The sequence below is a fragment of the Chiroxiphia lanceolata genome, chromosome Z (genome assembly GCF_009829145.1).
Source record: "Chiroxiphia lanceolata isolate bChiLan1 chromosome Z, bChiLan1.pri, whole genome shotgun sequence".
NCBI lineage: Eukaryota > Metazoa > Chordata > Aves > Passeriformes > Pipridae > Chiroxiphia > Chiroxiphia lanceolata.
In genome coordinates this window covers 37260234-37280113 of record NC_045671.1, presented here as the reverse complement: position 1 = coordinate 37280113, position 19880 = coordinate 37260234, and the positions used below count along the sequence as shown (strand labels likewise).

The window sequence follows — 19880 nt, the reverse complement described above, 5'->3', positions numbered from 1 at the left end:
CCAAAGAGCAGAGACTGTATTGTATCAGAAGGAGGTGAAAGAAAAGGTTACCATCCCAGCAAGTTGATCTGCACCCACTACATTTCTGTTGTGCTCAGATTTCATTTGTTCCAGGAAATCTACTCTAAACAGAATACAAGAACACAAAATATACAGTAGATATCTCTGAAAAGACCACTTGCCAAGAGCACATAAGGATTACCGAAATATACATCCATGTGGTACTATGCCATAAGCACAGTTGAGAGGAAGTACATGAGGTTAACAGAAGATTAGTCACCACATTCTCCACAGACCCTCATCTACGCATACTAAGAACAAAAGTTCATCTCCTTTAGTACATAGTGGTTTTTTTAAATTTCTCTCTTTTTTTAATACCATTTCACTCACATCAGCAGTCACAGACTGATGATATCAGTAAAATAATATGGTAACGGAGTTGTTGCAGGTACCTCTGTATTATATATACCTCCATCCGGCTGTAAAATAAATAAATGAATAAACAAAGGGCTGAGATTTCCCTCTTTCACAGGGACATGAGTACTCGCCACTTCCTCCACATGCTACTCCCCAAGAAGCACAAGAAAATGCATCTGTCAGAATCTGACAGGATCCACTGCAAATGCACCTTCCACTCTTGTCATTGTTTCCTCTTGAATCACCTTAACGCGACATTGTTGTATTGTCCTGTGTTGTACCTCTTACATACAGCATAGATCCTCATCAAACTGTTATTATCAAACTTGTAGCACAATAAATTTAATTTCTTGTCTTCTTCCTACCTACACTGTCTTGAGAAATATTTTACTCCAGGAAGTGTCTCAGGGGGATTTGCAGAAGGCGGCAGAGAAATGGGATTTGTCATAAGAACAAAAGAGAAAAAATATTTATCATCCAAAATTCTACACTCTCTCTGCATCTACCTCTGCCCTTACTTACCTGATGAATAAAAAAAATATTAAATGTGATAGCATTTAATGTAGCTATTTTGACTGTTCCCAGAACAACCACCTATAGTATCAATTCCTACAACCCACAACAGCTCCAGAAGGTATAAAAAAACCCCCCCGCTTACCTTTCATTCCAAACTTGGAGTGTCTTCCAAACTTCAGAATAATGAGTGTTATTACTAACCCAGTGCACACCAATGCTGCAATTCCCACTACAACATACACCTAAAAAAGAAGAGGACACAAACAGAACTGCTTGTTTTGCACTTGTAAACTACCTTCAAAGATATCCAGCATACATTCAGATTAATCCAGTCAGGAAAAGAGATTCATTTCAACTGGGAACTCAAATCAAATAGCACAGAAAACAGACTCTTGTTGAGGTTTCTTCTATTCTGCAGGGAGCAGAGATTCAGACAGCTATAAGAACACCTTTTTCAACATCCTACACATTCAAAGCAGGTGGGAGGGAGCATATATCACCCCTTTCCCTTCCAGCAGAGTGGCACGTTACAAGAAAAGTGGCATGTTACACGTAAGAAAAGCACATAGGAAAAAAAATTTACTGTGAAGATGGTTGAATACTGGTACAAATTACCTGGAGTGGGTGGGAAGCCTCCATCACTGGAGACATCAAAACCAGAGAGGACACACCCAAGAGGATCCATGCTGGCCCCACTTTGATTAAAGGCTTCGACCAGCGGATTTCCACAGATCCCTCCCTTCTCGCCTCAGCAGTTCAGTGACTCCAGTATCAGATGAGACAAGACTGTTTTGGATCCTCCCAGTTTTTAGCACAGTGTCCCAGCTCACAGTTTGCTCTCTGGTTCATGAATGCACACGCCCCACTGCTTGCTGCTTTACCGAGTCACTGGTGGAGGGAGGCTGCAACGTCAACCAGGCTGGTAACCCACTATCAGCTTCCAACATTTCAGTTCAGGAAAGCATGAGAGGCAAGGCAGCAAAGGAGGAAGCCCATACCAATTCAGCCACTTTTACTAAAATCTATTACACATCATTAAAACAAAAACCTACAAGAAATCATGTTTTAAAACCATACAATAAGATTTTGAAAGTTCGTTGCAGCCCATCCTTTCTCTAAGGAGAAGCTGACTCCAGGACTGGTATTCAAACAACAATCTTCAAACTACCTTGTATGTCTTTGTTTTGTAAATGAAGAGCTGCTCTCCTTAACTAAAAATTAAATGCGAAGTCTTAGGCTAAAAAAATTACAGTTAAGTTGTTCAGAAAAGCAAGAAATAAAATAACAGTTTTACTTGAACTGAAAATTGATTCACTCTTTCAAAAAAACGGGGGGAGGACATGAGTGGGGAGCACTGATTGTTCTTTTTTTTTTTTTCCTTTTTTTTTCTGAGTTTTGATCACAACACACTAATAGTTACAGTGTTCTGGTAGCTCAGGGTCCTATTACAGTGTCTGCAGCTTCGTGAGTTTTATAGCCAGGAAGTTCACAAAAATCACAGATCAGGAAACAACACATATACTTACAGTGATGCTATCTTCATTCTCTTTGTTGGAAACATCCGTGGAAGTGATTTGATTACTATTATTTGTGGCATCTCCAAGATCATTAGGCGTGGTTTCATACTCTTAAGAAAGGAAAAAGGGTTGCTTTTATAATTTTGTCACTTTGGAGAGGAAATGGTTTTCATTATTTAGGCTTTGTAAGATGATAAGGTCACTATCAACTTTGGGACTTCTAGCTCTTTGGAAACAACCCATAATTGCTAATGAAGCTGGAATGTTTTGGGGGGAATCACTATAGCATATAACTGAACAAATGTGCTGTGACTGACAAACATGAAAAAAGAAGCAATCTACATCATAATGTGTATTCCTGCTGGAAACACTAGAGTTAAACGAGAACTCCATCCAGAGAGCTATTTTAATGCATTTCTGAATTCCCATTAAAAATGAAAGACTGCCCTCTACACTGAACCCTTGCATTCAGTCAAATATAGGACAGTCTTAGAAATTAACCTCTGTTGCGTGCACAGGGATTACCATTTACCATTGCTGTCATACAGCTAATCCTTTAAAAATTCAAGTGCCTGAACCTGTATGAAGAAATTTATTGACTTATCAAAATAATTCCACTGATAGGGCTGCAGGGGTAAATCTAGAACCATTCCATACAAAGAATGAACATGGTTTAATTATTTATAATAATTTTAAAATGAAACACAAATATATAGTCCATGATTTCCTGACAAAATTATTCAAATGAGATAATCAAAAGTAATATATGTTAAGAGAAACACGCATTAAAATAAAATTTAAAAATGCATATATTTTGTATTTATTTTTGGAAACACACAAAACATTTCAATTTCATGACTGTAATGTGTGCAGATGAAAGAAACAAGAGGCAATAACTGCACCTATTACAAAACGCACCTCCAGCATTGTAATTCAAGTTTGCAATTCACTGGGTATTTCTTTACGTGTTTGGATTAAAATCAGTGCCATAAGCCTACAGATGAAATTTTAACCATGAAATTGAAAAAGCAGAGCACAGAGGCACAGTTCTTGCTAATTACAGACGCAGGAGCTCTTCCGATGACAGAGCTGCTGCTGAGTAAGCACAGGGAAGGCTTGCACCCCAGCAGAGGTATTCTCCTTTAGTTCCAAAAGCCAGTTTGGAGAGCTCAGCTGGCAGTGCTAGCAAGATGTTGCACTGGGCTTTTGATCTTCAAGAACACGCTTTCTGCAAGGCACTAGCAGGTTGCAGACTTTTTTGGTAGAGGAAGCTATAAGCTACCTCTGGCATCAGTGCTATAGTCAGCAGAGTCAGGATGTCTAAACAACTCACATATTCTATTTTGGCTTTAAACTATACATGCCCAAGGATGGGACTCTTTCAAGCCAAAATACATATTAAATATACAGAGCTTTCATGAGGAAAAAAAATTAATTTCTTGGTCTTTTACCATTTGAATTCCACAACTCTGCACTGCATCTCTATGGGTGTAGCTTACCATGCATCAGCAACAGAAGTATGAACAGCACTTCTCGCCCATCCGGGTAGTATAACCCCTGCCTGAACAGTTCACCTGCACAAGCAGCTTGGACTCTTGGACAAAACCATCTGTCACCATGACTACACACTTTGCCACAGGAGAGGAAGAGACTTCTGCTTAATTTATTTGCAGGCAAAGCCTGCTTTATAACAAATACCTAGGCCTAGAAGGTTGGGCTTCCTTTAAAATTAGCTGGGAACATTTTCACAAATACAATTTTGGCCAACCTTATATTTATTGTAGGTTTGTAAGACCAACATATAAAACAAATTTTTAGGGCCTCCACTGATCTGACTTTGTAAAACAAACTTCGAAGAAGGAAATTTTTTGCTCTTAATTTCATATGTAAGTAGCAGTGGGCAAAAGACGATGTTATTTGCAGTTGTGTTTGTGCTTATATCTGTACTAAGCTACTGGAAATCGCACCCTGAAGGACTAGTGAGAACCATACAGAGTGTTTCAGGTCTGGTCTGTGAATCCCCTGAATGCACTTTTATATTCAAATGGGCAAGAGCTAAAGTAGGCTGCATCAGTACACTGGTGTTGTGCTGACATTCCCTGCTGTCTAATTGTGAATCATATGCATTTGAGGTGCATAGTGCCAGATCTTCAATGCGTCTTGAAATGGGTGAGTCAGTCAAGGGAAACACACACAACAGCTACCTAGCCCAAACTGGATGATTCTGAGTTAAACAAATTCCTCTTCATTTCACTATGAAATCCTGACATAAACACTGAGCACTATAGAGACAGGGTCACGCCTCTTGACTCATGCTAGGTAGGACTCATATTGCTGCAGGGCCAAGTTCTCCTGTGCTGTGTACCTCATGCAGCCACTAATAACTACAAAAACTGCAGTAAATTGCAGCTGAGGCTGGGACATATTTTGCAGCAATTTCAGAAACAAGGTGCATGGCAGTTGGGATAGACATAACAGCACAGTCATATCAGTATGGGGGGGGGGGGGACACACACACAGAGGGGGCAGGCCCTGCACAGTCATTCTGGGGGTTTGACTGATATGGGGCGGGTTGTCTCTTTCACATTCACAACCACATTAGAAGAAGCATCGTAGCATGAAAATGTGAACTCAGAGCCAAAGGAGCTGGCTTTGCACTTAAATTTCCTGCTCATACCCAAGTGAGTTGCTTTATTTCTCTCAGTTACTTCCCAGATGGTGTCAGGACAGCTTCCCCTCTTCGCCTTTTCCAAGAGGTGCCACAGAGGTGAGCTAGAGGCACTAGTGACTGCTCCATGCACTGCAGGAACTGCCCCATGCAGTCTGGACTCCCACGGGCAAACACAATGTCATGCAGCCTGATGTAGCCTCATCAGTTCTTCTATTTTCTGTTGTATGTTCAAAATACTTAGTGGAAAACATTTGGAAATCACCTCACATCACAAGGACAGCATTTTTAAACAGCAGAAAGAACAGCCAAGAATAAAAAGGAAGGCTGCCTTCACCAGGACTGGGTCTTGCAGGGTGTAATCCATCAGCAAAACTCGAAGGACAGCATATTAGCAGAATCCTACCCAAGTCAATCGAAGCATACAGCGCTCACATGACTAAAGCCATACACAGGCATCAGGGCCTTCATAAACAACTCAGAATCAAAATCTTCATGCATACAGTTTATATAATGCAACACATGAAGAAATTGTGCAAATCATCACCACTTTCCTATCCCCAATCCTCCCCACCGAAAAAAAAAAAAAAAAATTTGGAAAGAGAGGGAGGGGAAGCTATCCTTTGGAATTTCTAAGCATTTAAAGTCAAACTGATGCTTCAATTGCACATTTGCTAAAGTTTAATGACATGGAATGGAATCAAAGACATAACATTTAGATCAGCTTTAGCTAACGAGTCATGGGCCATTTAATCCAAATAAAAATTACTCCAAATAGGATCCAGCTTTAGGTTGTTTGGGTATGTTGGTTAAGGTGAACTTTCCCACTCACCAGAAGTATACCAGAAACATTTTGTAAAACTAGCCAGTTGCTTTTCATTCTGCAGCTTCTATTCTAGTGCACACTGGCTTTCACTAGGTACATTTCTCCTAACTAAAAAACTAATGTGAACACTGTGCCATCGAATCTCCTGGCACACACTCAGCTACACTGAATTGATGGTCTGCTTATGCAAGAGAGATGAAGGGAAGGTACAAATGATTAGACAGAGCAGAACAAATTGCCTATAGGAAAACTTACTTATGCCAACTTCATTTTTAAGTGGGATTTAGGGGTACATTTTTGGAGGCAAAATAAGTATAGAATCATCCCTGAAAAAATAAATTAAGTTATATAAGGAGAAATCATGAACTCTCTTTCCTCCAAGAAATGCCTCCAAAAGGTTCACAAAACCTAATGTCTGTGAACTACATTAGACAGCTTTCATTCTACAGGATCAACTGTACCCATTCATAGCAGTGGATTTATGCTTCTCCTAATGTGAATCAAAAGCAGCAGAGTAAGTAAAACATCATATTGCCATCATGTATGTTAAATATAAGGCAGAAGAACCAAAAACACAAAGTACCTTTTAGAATCGTGTTATAATATGTTATAATTTAACTGAGCCTGACATTCAATCTTTTAATGGCTTCAGTTCCTTAATTTCTAGCATTAAAAGAAAAGAAAAAGGAAATCAAATATATACCATAAACGTCTGGATCCAAAATTGGGCCACTACCTGCACACGGAGAAGAGAAAAAAAAAAAAGAAAAGCTATGTAAATAGATTGCAAATGCTGGAAGAATAAGAACAGGAATTGTTTTAAGAGTTGACTTTATTCGCCATAGCAATCACCAGTAATTATATAAATGCAAGTCAACACCAATAATTGCAGTACCTGCTTATCAGATTACATTTACAACCATTTTAGAGCTATCCCAAAGGTTAATATTTTGCTTCATGTGAAAGAGCTACTCCAAGCTAGGTCTGGCAAGGGCACACATTATTCCCTAATTGGGCAAAATCCTACTTTCCACTATTAATATATATATATGGAATAAGTGCAACATTAACTATTCCTGCTGAAAAGTCAATGGTAAAATTCTCCCTGACTTCAAGCGGAATCAGACTTCAGTGAGGTCTAACAATTATGGATTTTTACTTGATAAAGAAATTGCTATTATATCACTGTAAGAGCAAACCGGTTTAGACGGGAGCTGGTAATTTAAGGGCTAGAGGTAGCAACAACTGAAGCAGTACTATTTCATTCAGTCCGTAAAAGGATACTTCCAAGAAGCCAACTGCACAGCTGATACACAGACAGAACTCTTACCAAAAGAGTCAGATGTCTCAGAAACCAGAATTTACACAAGCAAATGGATTCCTGTCCAGGCAACACTTTTCTAAATTTTACTAGTTCCTATTTGCATCCTTTTCTAATTACTGCACATAGGTAAGGCTAAGCACATATGTGAATGTAATGCACAGAATGCCCATAGAATTATTGTGCACTATTAGACTATTCATGCTTTGAATACTTGTTTTGTATCTTAACATACCTGTTCATTCTAGTTTATAATGTATTCATAACATAGCTTATGTAGTAGGTGTCTAATAATGTCTTCCATATTTTTAGTCTTTCTTTTTGTAGGTTTGGAAGTAAAACTATAGATAATTAAAATCTCTAAAGATGCATCCAACTTCAAATAGCATAATTCTGTTTAGAATACTATACAGTAAATCCACAGCAGTGGCATTATACTGGCATAAAGCCACTGTGAATATGAGCAGAACGCCATTGTTCACAGCATGAGAAACTGCGCTGAAAATATTAGTTGCAACCTATGTGCAGAGTGGCAACAGATAATTAGGTTTATTTTAAAATGCATCTGAAGATATTCTGGTATCCAGAGATACAGTTCAATAATCCCCATGAGAAGCATCATGTCAATCGACAGAAATAAATAACCAGTGAAGAAACGTTGCACTATCTGTCCTCAAGCAACATTTGGCCAGAGATTTCTGTCCATAAAAATCCACGGATTCAGTTTTTCTGCTGTAAAACATCCATCTGCTGAAAGACAGTATTTTTTAACTCACATTCTGCAATCAGAAGTGGAAAAAAAATCAAAACAACAACAATAAAAAAGCCTCCCAGTCCTTTATTTCTGGCAACATTTTTGTTAACGTTCACTTAAATTGGGATAAAGTAAGCAGATTAGTAAACCCTTAACTCCTGCCAGAGATATAAACTAAGAAGTCATCAACTCTATTCAACTCCTTTTATATAACTGAATACTTCAAATAAAGTTTCAAAAATCAAGATCGTAGACAACTCCCAATTTTCTACTTAGTATTGTTTTTTCTATTTAGCACATAAAAAACACACCTACTTAATCATCAGTTGAAGTTATTTTAACATTAAACTTCACCACAATAATTTTGCACATTTACACACATTTATTTTCAAGGCAAATACAGAATGGCACCATTGTTTTGGTCCCCTTTAGAAGATGTTGTTAAGTAACTGAATTATCAAAAGACTTATCCTATTCACTCATCTTTACAAACTACACCAACTACACTTGGATTGCTTGCTTCTTTCTTTACAAATTTGATGTTTTCAGAATAAAACAGCAGCAAAGGACTCAATTCCAAATACATCTGTAAAACACATTATGCCACACAAGCAAATGCTACTTCTGTGGCATATTTAACATATTCTTTTACTATAACAAGATATATGTGGCTTGGAACCTTCAGCTGAATTTTAGCATAGACAGTTGGTAGATGAATAAGCTTAATTAAAAATACCTATTATTGGTAAAAATCTCTCTGACATTCATTAGCCATTTTGGATCAACTATGAGAACAGCCTCCAGAATAAACCATGACCATTTCTGGCTTACTCTTCACTGCAGTGTCATCTCAAATAATCAAGTCACTTTCAGAAAGAACAGGAAACCAAGAACTTTAGCAGCTTAAAGATAGCTAAAATCTAGCCAATAAAATATAAACTTTATTCTTCTAGGTCTTCATATTTAAAACAAATTCTTATTCTACAACATTAATTGTGGTATCATTAACACCATCAAAATCCCACTGTGGTACATAGTTTCCTCCATCCTCAGACCCGTGAAAAAAGTTCACCAAGTAGCATGCTGGAAATTGAGAGCATCTTAGAGAAATCACATGTTCACCATGTTTGATGCAACTCTGAAAGTGAAGCATTACACTGTTGATAGTAGAACATGTTTCAGACTTATGTGTATTTACTTTAGACATATGGATTATAGGTTTTGAACTTTATTTTTTTTGTTTTTACCTTCTGAGCATTTGCCCAAGTGATGCAATAAGCAGAGAATCAGTTTAACCTCAATGAGTGTACCTCACTCCATGAAACATCAGGACTAATATTTAATTCAGTCATGAAGACATGGAAATGAACGTAATACCAGGGCACGGGCCTTAACCTTTATGATTCATTGTACAATATATGGGCCAAAAGAAGAAACTACACAGTAACAACAGCACTGAAAAAGCCTTTTAAGGATTTGTAAAAGCTTGACAGTGCTTTAAATAGTAATAGTTGAGAACAAAAATTGTAATACAACACATCTGCTTTTATGTGAGCTTCAGTGGAGGAGACAACAACATTGTGACATTTTCAGCAGCTCAATGCCATGAATTCTTACAGGAAAATACTAAAAACAATATTGAAGAGGCTAAGTATATAAGCCATTTCCCCTGCTGTTAATATTTAAGACTGGTTTGGTGCCATTCGCTATATATGAACTAATTTCTAATGCAGTTACATCCTGTCCATACATAGTCCCATTTCCTCTGTACTCTTTTCGTGAAGTTTAATCCACTACAGGACTTGGGAAATGCCTAAAGAACACAGCACAGATTAAATAATATATAGATAATATATAGACATATTCCATATGAATATAAATATGATGGAACAAATAAATAATGTTTTCTTTCTAATTTAGAGGATAGCTACAGTTCTATTTACTGATCTAAAACAACACAACTGGAAAGTTTTCAGTGTACAGGGGAGAGGCATAAAGGAAAACAGGAGAAGGGATTTGGATCAAAGACAAAAAATTATAAAATCACCTAAATGTATGAGGGGTTAACTGTTATTCTATTAGAAAATGAAGTCAGGTTCATAGTAAATAAGCAGCATGTAAGAGAACTTCCACTGTACACAGAATATCCATGAGGTGAACTGTTTTGCTGAACAGTTATAAAGCAGTATTAAAGGATGCCAATAGCTGAAACCATGGCATGTTTCTGTAATGAGTCTACTTAAGGAAGAACTCCAGAGAAAAAAAGAGGAGAGAAGCATTAAGGACAGTAGAAGTAAATAGTCTGATTTTATGAGCTCTGCATCCTCTCCTTCTAAAGATGGGAAAGTCTTTTGACCTACTCTCTCTCTCCCTACAGCAAACTGAGTTGATAGGGAAAAAATGACATATGACTATATTTTTACTTTCTGTAGCCTGAGATATAGGAAGAGAGAATTTAAACATCCCCCTTTTTTCCTGCCAGATAACATTAGCACTGCACATTGCTGTTTAAAAGAAGACAACTTATTATATCACATGGCTAAAAAGTCAAAGGTACATACAGGCTCGTATTTTCAGATATGAGTATGTAATTATCTGCACAAAACCGTGACTTTATTTCTACTCCAGGTGTGCAAGGTCCCCTCAGTGTTTTCTTCCACATACACCAGTATGCTTACATGTACAGTGACTGTTCTTGTAGTCACTTCATGTATGATTCTGAAGATGTGAGAAAAGATCAAATCACAGAGAATAACAATCACTTATGGTAGTCCCTGCAATTCAGTGAATTAGTCTACCTTAAGCCTGCCCAAAAAGCATTTAGGTGGCCTTGGTAGAACTTTTAGAGCAATTGAAGATGCAGCAATCTTGAACAGTGATACTCCTAGACATGTAGATGCCCAACCTCCACATAGATGAATGGGAACTGGACATCAAAATGCCTATAAGCACCTGAGACCTTGTCCATCCTGCTTCTGGGTTACTGATGGCCTAAACAACATATTATCATCAATTCACTGGACTGCACAATCAATTTTGCAACAAGGCACTAGATGCTACACAGGTATCCTCCATGTCTTGCAATACACTGCCTAATTCCATTCGTATGCAGTGCAGCAAATTACAGAGTGGCTGAATTGGCAGTCAGTGCCTTCCACGATCAAAACAGGCTTGGGAAAATTTCAGAAAAGCAACCTTTTATTAGCCTTAGCTGGCAGTGAGGATGGCTACTCAAAGGAAAGATTTACAGAGCACTGGCATGGCCTCCCTTGAGAAGTAATAAACAAGAAGAAAATAATCAAGGAAAACATTATTTTACAATTAATATTGAAGAAATTTATTCAGAGAAAAAAAGTCCTATAAAATGCTTCCTCCAAATAGTTGAACTGGGCAAGAGCACTGTCTCAACAGTATAAATTTGCAAGTGCTAACATTAAAAAAAATTACACTTACCATCTCCAGGGACTGACATGAAATGAGCATCAACCCGTTTTTCATCCTCTCCATAATCATTCTTTGCCAGTAAGGTATAAGCACCATTATTCAGGTGTGTAGGATTGTCCAGCTGAAGGCAGCCATGGTATTCACTTTGATTGATAACATGTATTTTAGTACAGATGTATTCAGACTCATTCAGTACAGCTCCTTCATAGAACCACTGCAATGTGGGCTTAGGGTTCCCTTTCACAGTGAATGGAATACACCAGTGATGGTCTGGGGTTGGAGATTCAATAAACGTGATATTCGGTGCAACTGTATTGGAAAAAAAGAATGAAGAACATCAGAATATTCTGAACATGTCCTTCCTCCTTTCCTTTCCTCCCTCCAAAGTTATCAGGGAAGTATTTTTTATTCACCAGTACAAATACATGTTACTAGTAGGAATGGTACATATTTGAAGGATGCTCACACAGGAAAGCACCTGCTCTGCCTATGCTTACAACTGAAATGTTTCTCTTCAAAGAAACAAAGCAAACTAGTTTCAGACAAAGACTGAACATGTGTTAAATCACTTAAAGCCTGTAAGGTGTGGGAAGTTCAGTTACTAGATCACTGAGAAAATCTCTCTCTTGGAAGAGAGACATTTTAGCTTTATTTTGCTGAAAAAATGGTGCAGAGGAGTGCTGAAGGAAAACAGCAGTATTGAAAATATTTAAAAGCTGGCCAAAAGCAAGTAGCACTGCAAATATTCTCAGCTAGGAATCCAAACTTACAGACTATTTTCTTCCCAGAATCAAAGTCAGAACAGATTACTTAATTCCCTGGATTCTTAAAGATGATTTTCTACTATACATATTCTCATCCTTGTTCAAATCTGCTAAATGCCTCAAGTTTACAGACTACTTCTGTTTCTCTCAAGAGATTATTCCAACACCTTGCCCATTATTTCACTACTGGGAAATTTTCCTCTATATTTATTCTTAACTACATCCAATTTCAACTAGTTGTACTCCCTTTTATCACTCATAACAGTGCCAAGCTCAGAATCTCATTACACTGTTCAAACATTTCTAGTTTATGTTCTTTCCCATAGTTATTACATATCCAATTTCAACCTACAAACCTACATGTACAGTGATTTCTCTAGTTTGCTCTGTCATGAGCACATGCTGAGCCAAGTTTGCCATCTACGAAGTGTTCCATTCTCATCTTCAATTAAACAGAGGGTTGGAACTTGTGAAAACACACTGTCATGTAAAATGACAGTGTAAATTCATGTAAAATGAATTTAGCCTGGAGCCTAGATCTAAGAAGCCAGTGCCTCTACACTAAATGTCCCTTCCCCCTTCCTTGGCCCTGACAAATACATGCACTATTCAAAGCTATGACAAATAAATTTATATCTGGCCGTACAAATGTTGAGAGTGTATTACTTTTCGAACAAAGCAGCTGTTGTTTTAGATAGTAAGAACTTACGCATTTGTAGTCTCACAGAATTCTACAAGTTTTTTGATGCATTCACACTTCTCAATTCCTAAGATAGTGTGTATGGACACGCACATCACTACAAACCTTCCCACACTGATAGTGCCATTTAGTATTTGGGATTTTAGACCTTTACTTACAGATTGTTCTAAGCGAAAGAGGAAGCAGTTACAAACATATTTTTTGCAGAATACAGAGCTGAAAAAGATAAATGCAACAACTGCTGGTTGGGCTACTCCTTAGCATTAACTGAAGTAGATAGTTCACACGCCTTAAGGGTTTTCTTTTCAACAACCTAAGAGACCAAAGAACACTTATACCCAAAACAGCTCCTGCTAATGCGGTTTGGCCTCAGGATCTGTATGGAGGCCTGCATACGTACAGAATACCGTGAGCTCGGCAGAGGCTTGGTACTCTCCCACAATGTTCTCTGCTACGCAGGAAATCGACAGTCCACTGTCCATGGACGAAACATTCTTTATGGTTAGTGAGGCAGGGTTCTTATTTGTGTCACTCTACAAATGATCAGAAAAACATGTATGTGTCAACCACAGCATTAAGAACAATGGAGAGGGAGGGCATTATTGTCAATAGCTGAATGGCATTTTTCATTTTCCCTTCCTTTAACTCTATCAGTCCACAATTAATCAAATCCTTACCTTAGCATCTTATTCACACAGACCTAAATCACCTACAGAATCAATTGTAACAGTTAGTGGCAGTGGATTCAAAGCTGAAGTCCTGCTACAAACACTGCACTTAATCATATTTCTGTCCTGCCACTTTCAGTCCCTGCCTTTTTTTTTTTTAACACTTGATCCTCTCCACACAAATGCGTTTTTCTCTACCCACACACTTGGTCATCCCTCTCTCCTACTTCATAACCGATTTCTGTGGTCTATCTCTGCCTGTTCTCTTTGAACTTTTTCTTCTTAACTATATTCTGTTCAATCCTTGCTTTACTTATCCTTTTCTCTCTTTCCTTTAAAATTCTGTGTGACATCTCTTCCACTGCTGCCTTCTGAGCCCTACTGTACCTTGACAATGATGTGTCTTCTACCTCCTCAACCAAATTTCTCTTGGAAGCTTTCTTTTCTCAAGAAACCTTCCACAAGAAACTAAATACCTTCTACTACCTATGTTATTGTCCAAGTACTGTTTTATGTGTTAAGTACAGCCTAATTAAGCTAAGAATGATAATTCTTATAAATCTTGATTCTTATGATTCCTAGAAAGCTCAGTGTCCATCTACAGTCTTAAATGACATACTGAATATGCAGCTATGCCATACTGATTAAGGAAATATGGGTGAATTATACACACACACAAAAAGCAAGCTAATTGTTAATGACTCTGATGTTCTTAAATCAGGCCTTCATATGATCTCCAAATCATTATTTCCATACTTGAATTTTTCACAAAGAGCAAGACTATTTTGTTCAGAAAATAAACAATAATTAGGATAATTTTTTAAAACTACTTTTGAGGTAATTTTCTTACTGTACACACACACACACCAGCACTGCACAGAAGACAAACAAATAACACAATGCATCTGTAAAACTGCAGCAACCTGACATGGCAGTCAACAGGAATTTGTGGGAACACTTGTGCATATAGTCCTGTGCAACCAGAATTTTGAACCTCAAGATGACAGCACAACTCCATTTGTTAAATGTCCCTTTGATTTCAGTGTTACAGTAGGGGAGGTGGGTGGAAAAGCAAACATCCCATCGCAAAGTTCTCTGCGTGCAATTCTCAGAGGTGAGCAGTGCCCAAAGTTGGACTGAAAGCAGAGGGGCTCAACCACAGGTTCAGGACTGAAATCTAAAGCAAGAAAAATCTAAGCAACATCAGTCAGACTATACATCAGCATAGAAACTCAGAACATACAGCTTTGTAGAACTAAAGTCTAGTTTTAACTTTTGCTAATGTCTCTTTTAAAACAGGAAAGAGAGAGAAAACAGGCAAAAGCAGAATATGAGGTGAAGGAAAGGGAGGCAGAAACTGAGACTTGCAAGTGAGAGAAAAGAAACCGAAAGCGACACTCACAGAAAAGGACAGTTGTGAATGGCAAACAAGGTTTAAAAGGCATGTGCTCTCCTGCTACTGAAAAGACTACTGTGCTCCATGGCTAAGGCTGTAGCTAGCCTTTATTATGAGCCCCTCTAAAACACCATGATGAAGTTATTCCAGGACAAAATACTTCTGGAGAGCTTGAAGCAAACTGATCATGGCATTTCAAAGATAGGAGGGTTAAAAAATGAGGTGACCTCACTTTCTGAACAGCAACCCACATTTGTTTTGGCTCCTAATTAAAAAAAAAAAAAAAAAAAAAAAGGGTTAAAAAAAAGAGAGAGAAAAAGAGCACAACTTGGCATAGATTCTCCAAACTGTTTTAATTTCTTGTTCTTGATGATGACTGATGACTTTGGGGAACTTTACAGATCAGAGAAAATTACTTTAAAAATACAACTAGAGCTCTGCAGAGCTCTTACTTATGGAGTTGAAATGAAAGACAGGCTAGTTAAATTCTATACAAGCCTGATATAATGACCTTATGAAAGAAAGTACAAAAACTATGAGACCCAAGAGATCCTGTCTCTTCCACACTGCAGGAAGAGTTTTGGAAGTACACATCCCACACCTTGTATAGACCAAGAAGCTTTAGACAGTTGTGCATCATCATGAATGTAGGAAAAACAATGCCACAAAATTTTAATAAAGAGAAGGTCTTTTCCACTGTGTAAATAATGGCAATTTATGAGGTCAGTAGCTGCATGTTGAATATCTGCTTAAATGCCTCATCTTTGTCAATACTTCCATGAGAAAGAACTTAATCATGCCATCTCCAGTGTACGCACAGTCTACAGTAGGGACACAAAATATAAAGATCCCAGAAAACAACATTCCCCCTCCTAGATGATTTCACTGAGAAAACATTTTCATAGTTCATTTAAAAAATAAACAAACACATGCCATTCTTTTTAGTAACATTTTAACTTCAATTTCCAAGGCTTCCTTTTGTAGCAACACGTGGTAGGAAAATTAAACAAGCCACAAAATATTTACAACCAAATTCCAACACACCAAACCTTTGACATGAAAATATAATAAAATTATGAACACAAAGCTTTTTTCACAATTAGGATAGATTGGATTTATTTTCTGTAAGTGGGTATCACTGATAACAAGAAAGTCCTTGTGTTTCAGTATCCCGATTCACATTACTTTCAAAAATTTACATTATTCTCATTTAGCAGTGAACATCAAAAAACCAGAGTAAAAATCAGGATCTTGAGAAACAAATGTCTGCCATTCTCCAAAAGCACTGCCACAGTCACCCATGATTGAAAGTAACTGGAAAACAAACGTAATCCCAACATTAACTTTCTCTTTCATCTTTTTAATAAAAAGTTAACTAAAGCTGGATGTGAAACTTCATTCCATCATTCATCAGGTATCACCTGCCTCCGAATTGTCACATATTTGAATATAAAACTTACCTCATGGTTTGAAACAAGATTAGTTACCACCCAGGACACATTTGGGGGTGGTCCTCCAGTAGTATCACAGTACAACGTGATGCTCTTTCCTTCCACCACGGTGATGTTATAATTGCTTAAGTTTGCTGAGGGCAAGTCTATGATAGAAACAATAACAAAAAACATCCACACATATTTGACAGAAGAGACACCACGCAACTCTAATCAAGCCATATAAATGCAAGCAAAACCATTACTACATCAAATATTTACTCTAGTCAGTACTATTCAGTCAAGCAGTCAAACAGAATCTTTGGAAATATATAACTACAATGTTTAGCTGCTATGTATTTTCTACACCTCCTCTGCTTCATATCCTAAGAAAACAATACTGCATGAGGAAATACATTATGCTAGTTAAGTATATAGGGAAATATGTCAGGTCTGCAAACAGAAGTTATCCTAACTTCAGTTTTTAACTTCAAAATGGAAAAAACCCTTCCCTTACTCTTCAAAACTGGAAACTTTATCTATCTTTTTGTAACAAACACAAAGCAACCTCTATGTTCAACTAACTGACATTGTGGTAGTCCTCTGTTCTCCACAACACTAACAAGAAAATCCCATTAGCTCCCAGTATCACACAGGAGACTGCAGCCCTCCTCTCATAGAGTGACAGAGACCACAGAGAGCAGGGCAAAACCTAGATCTTAAGTACAAAGTGAGGGAAACAGAGCACTGAACAGATCAAACTAGAGAAGAGAAAGGACAGAAGAGAGGGTTAGCAATTGCACAGAGCTCTATCCAAGGCACCTCAGCTGACTTTTCTAATGCCCTCAGAAAAGCAGAAAAGGAGTGAGATGGTATCACTCATCAGGAAACAAGACTGGATTTTGCAAGAGTAAGGACTCCCACTTCATCTTACAGAGCTATAAATCACTCTGTATCTCATTCTTTAGCACTAAAAGCAATGGGAGTTTCCCAAAGGATAAATATGTGCTGAATGCTTAGAAAAACACACAGAATTACAGACTGACCCTCTTCAAAAATAATAACAGCAATATCAGTAGATTGTAGGCACACAGGCAGTCACATTTCATATTTATTTACATAGCAAATAAATATCACCTTTCTTAAAGATACTATGTCATCATTTGAAGCTGCCACACTCTGTAAAAAGCCTTAGTTTCCTTTATGAGGCATTTCTCAGCAATGGTTCCAGCTAAGTTTTACTTGCAATTTATCACCTCAAATAATCAAGCTTATCTACCGTGCTGGATATGTATGCATCATACATCAAAGTTATCTTGCAATAACTTTTCTTTTTCTGAAACAACAGTTCTTTTCAGTTGTTTTTTTTTAGTTGAGACTACAGCAGTTTCATCATGGACTTGGTGGTACAGAAGTTTAACAGAGACTTTTTTCCTTATATAAAATATCCAAAACAAATAATTTACTGCCAAAGCAACGTGAACACATTCATATGTTTGCTGGAGGTTCAATAGAAGCTATATGTATTGGAAATCTGCCTTAATTAGTTCAATAAAAGAAAAAAATTAGAGGAAGTAATACAGAAAAGAAGGTGAATAATTTCCCAGGCAATGCTTTCTTGCCTAATAAGATTTGGAGATCGGCACAAGTATACACTAACTGCTCAGGCAATTCTCCCAGTGCTTTAAGTAGTGTTGTAATATGATTCCCATTATAGGCATCATGGATTTCTTCTATTATGTTCACTTTGTAAATCATATGTTGAAGTTTATTGAGACAGAGCTGGAGTTTGTATGTCTTGATGCAGTAATCTGTTAGCAAAGGTAGCCATCTGCTCTAGCCTGCTGTGAATTCAAATCTCACCAGTGTCTGTCAACTAGGTGAGCAGGAAATAAAACTAATCTTAGGGAACATCTGGATATTAATTACGCTATTTAGGGAACAAAGAGAAAAGTAATAAGATAATTTGCTTCATAAAGTTACACCTTCACACCATTTCTGAAAACCATTACAATTACTCCTGCCAGACCTGAACATCCAAAGAGATTAAAGGTCTCTGCTCTTTCTAGCTCTAGCACTTGGGATAAGGTCTACCTGGTAGATTAGCATTTCACTGTGCAAACCTGCACGGTCCCTACTAACACAGGTGAATTTCAGGTGAAACCACCAATAAAATAAAACCAACTTTCATCCCTCAGAGCTCTCTTTTGATAGCTGTTAAGTTCTGAGACAACTTCTTCCTGCAATGTGTTTATGTACAGGATAGGTGACTGAAGTTTAATTTCTCTGGTACTGCCTCTGTTTTTCACCCAGAATTAAATCTAGTTCTGTTTATTTGCAAAAGTCTACATATGTCATGTTAAGTCTCTAATGGAAACACTACATCATGCCAGAAGGTTATAAAATATTAGTGCTTATTATTCTATAGGTTCCTAAAGTTACACTAAAAACCAGCTGCAAGACCTCTGCCTCAAAACAAGTACAAATGGAATGGAATGGAATAGAATAGAATTAGAAATAGAAATCATGTTGCTGTGTGTGTTTTCTTTTACTTTCTTTCCCAGTCATGAGGTGGATGGAAAACCTAAGAAATACCTTGGGATTCATTTTTTCTGCTTACATGTCTTGAGATAATGAACTTTAACTGCAAAGTCATTTTGCTTTTATTTCCAGTGGCTCCCAAACTGCTCCACAGCAGAATACACATTCAGAATACACACTGGTTGAGATGTGGCTCTATTTCAGAAAAGTGGACAGTAGCTTAAGGCTTCATATCCAGACGTGATGCACTGCACTTAACAACAAAGCAATGAGACTTAGCAACAAGCCTGTACTGAAAAATAACTGTATTTTAAAAAAAACCCAAACACACTGGACCTTAACATACATACATACATGCTCAGTTTGTATGCTCAGTGTAGTGTGAGATCATTTATATGGGTCGGTAGCATTTTGACACTTATAAAAGATATCCAACCATGTTGCTTTCACTTCTGACTTAATTTGGTTAAATATAGGGGTTTAGATGGCTATCGCTTCTGTTGATACAGATGTACATTTTAAAGGACTTTGCAAACAGCAATTGATACATGCAATCAGACAACAGATTCAAATACTATTGTATACTGCCAGCATAGTAAGTTCAGACTGTAGGGTAAGAGCCCATAAAAGGTAGTCATGACGTTATCTTTCTATAAGTTTCATCTTGATATCTGTCAGACAGAGACTACTCTGTGCCCCAAAGCTCAAACACAATCTCTGTTTCAAACTTTTATAGCAATAATTATTATAACTTTGGATATCAGCAATGACCCATTTAGTATCCAATGTCTTTTTCAAGTTTGCTGTATTTTTGGCCTTAGCAACCTTCTGCAGCAATGAGTGTTACAGGTGTAATGTTCAGGCTGTATACAAAAGCAATTCCCTTTTACCAGTTCTGAAATTTCTCAGTGACTTTCA

The 19880-nt window shown here is 37.5% G+C and overlaps 1 protein-coding gene across 10 annotated transcripts in view; it reads right to left on the bottom strand.

The window, feature by feature from the left end:
* Positions 1–19880, bottom strand: part of NTRK2 (neurotrophic receptor tyrosine kinase 2) — a 208360-nt gene that overhangs the window by 148853 nt on the left and 39627 nt on the right. For all 10 annotated transcript variants that reach the window (XM_032675906.1, XM_032675907.1, XM_032675909.1 and 7 more), the window contains exons 6-11: positions 16452–16588; positions 13328–13460; positions 11473–11772; positions 6648–6680; positions 2460–2560; positions 1076–1175 (exon numbers count right to left, since the gene is read on the bottom strand). In XM_032675906.1, the coding sequence (XP_032531797.1) occupies positions 1076–1175; positions 2460–2560; positions 6648–6680; positions 11473–11772; positions 13328–13460; positions 16452–16588 (804 nt within the window). The remainder of the gene's footprint in view (positions 1–1075; positions 1176–2459; positions 2561–6647; positions 6681–11472; positions 11773–13327; positions 13461–16451; positions 16589–19880) is intronic.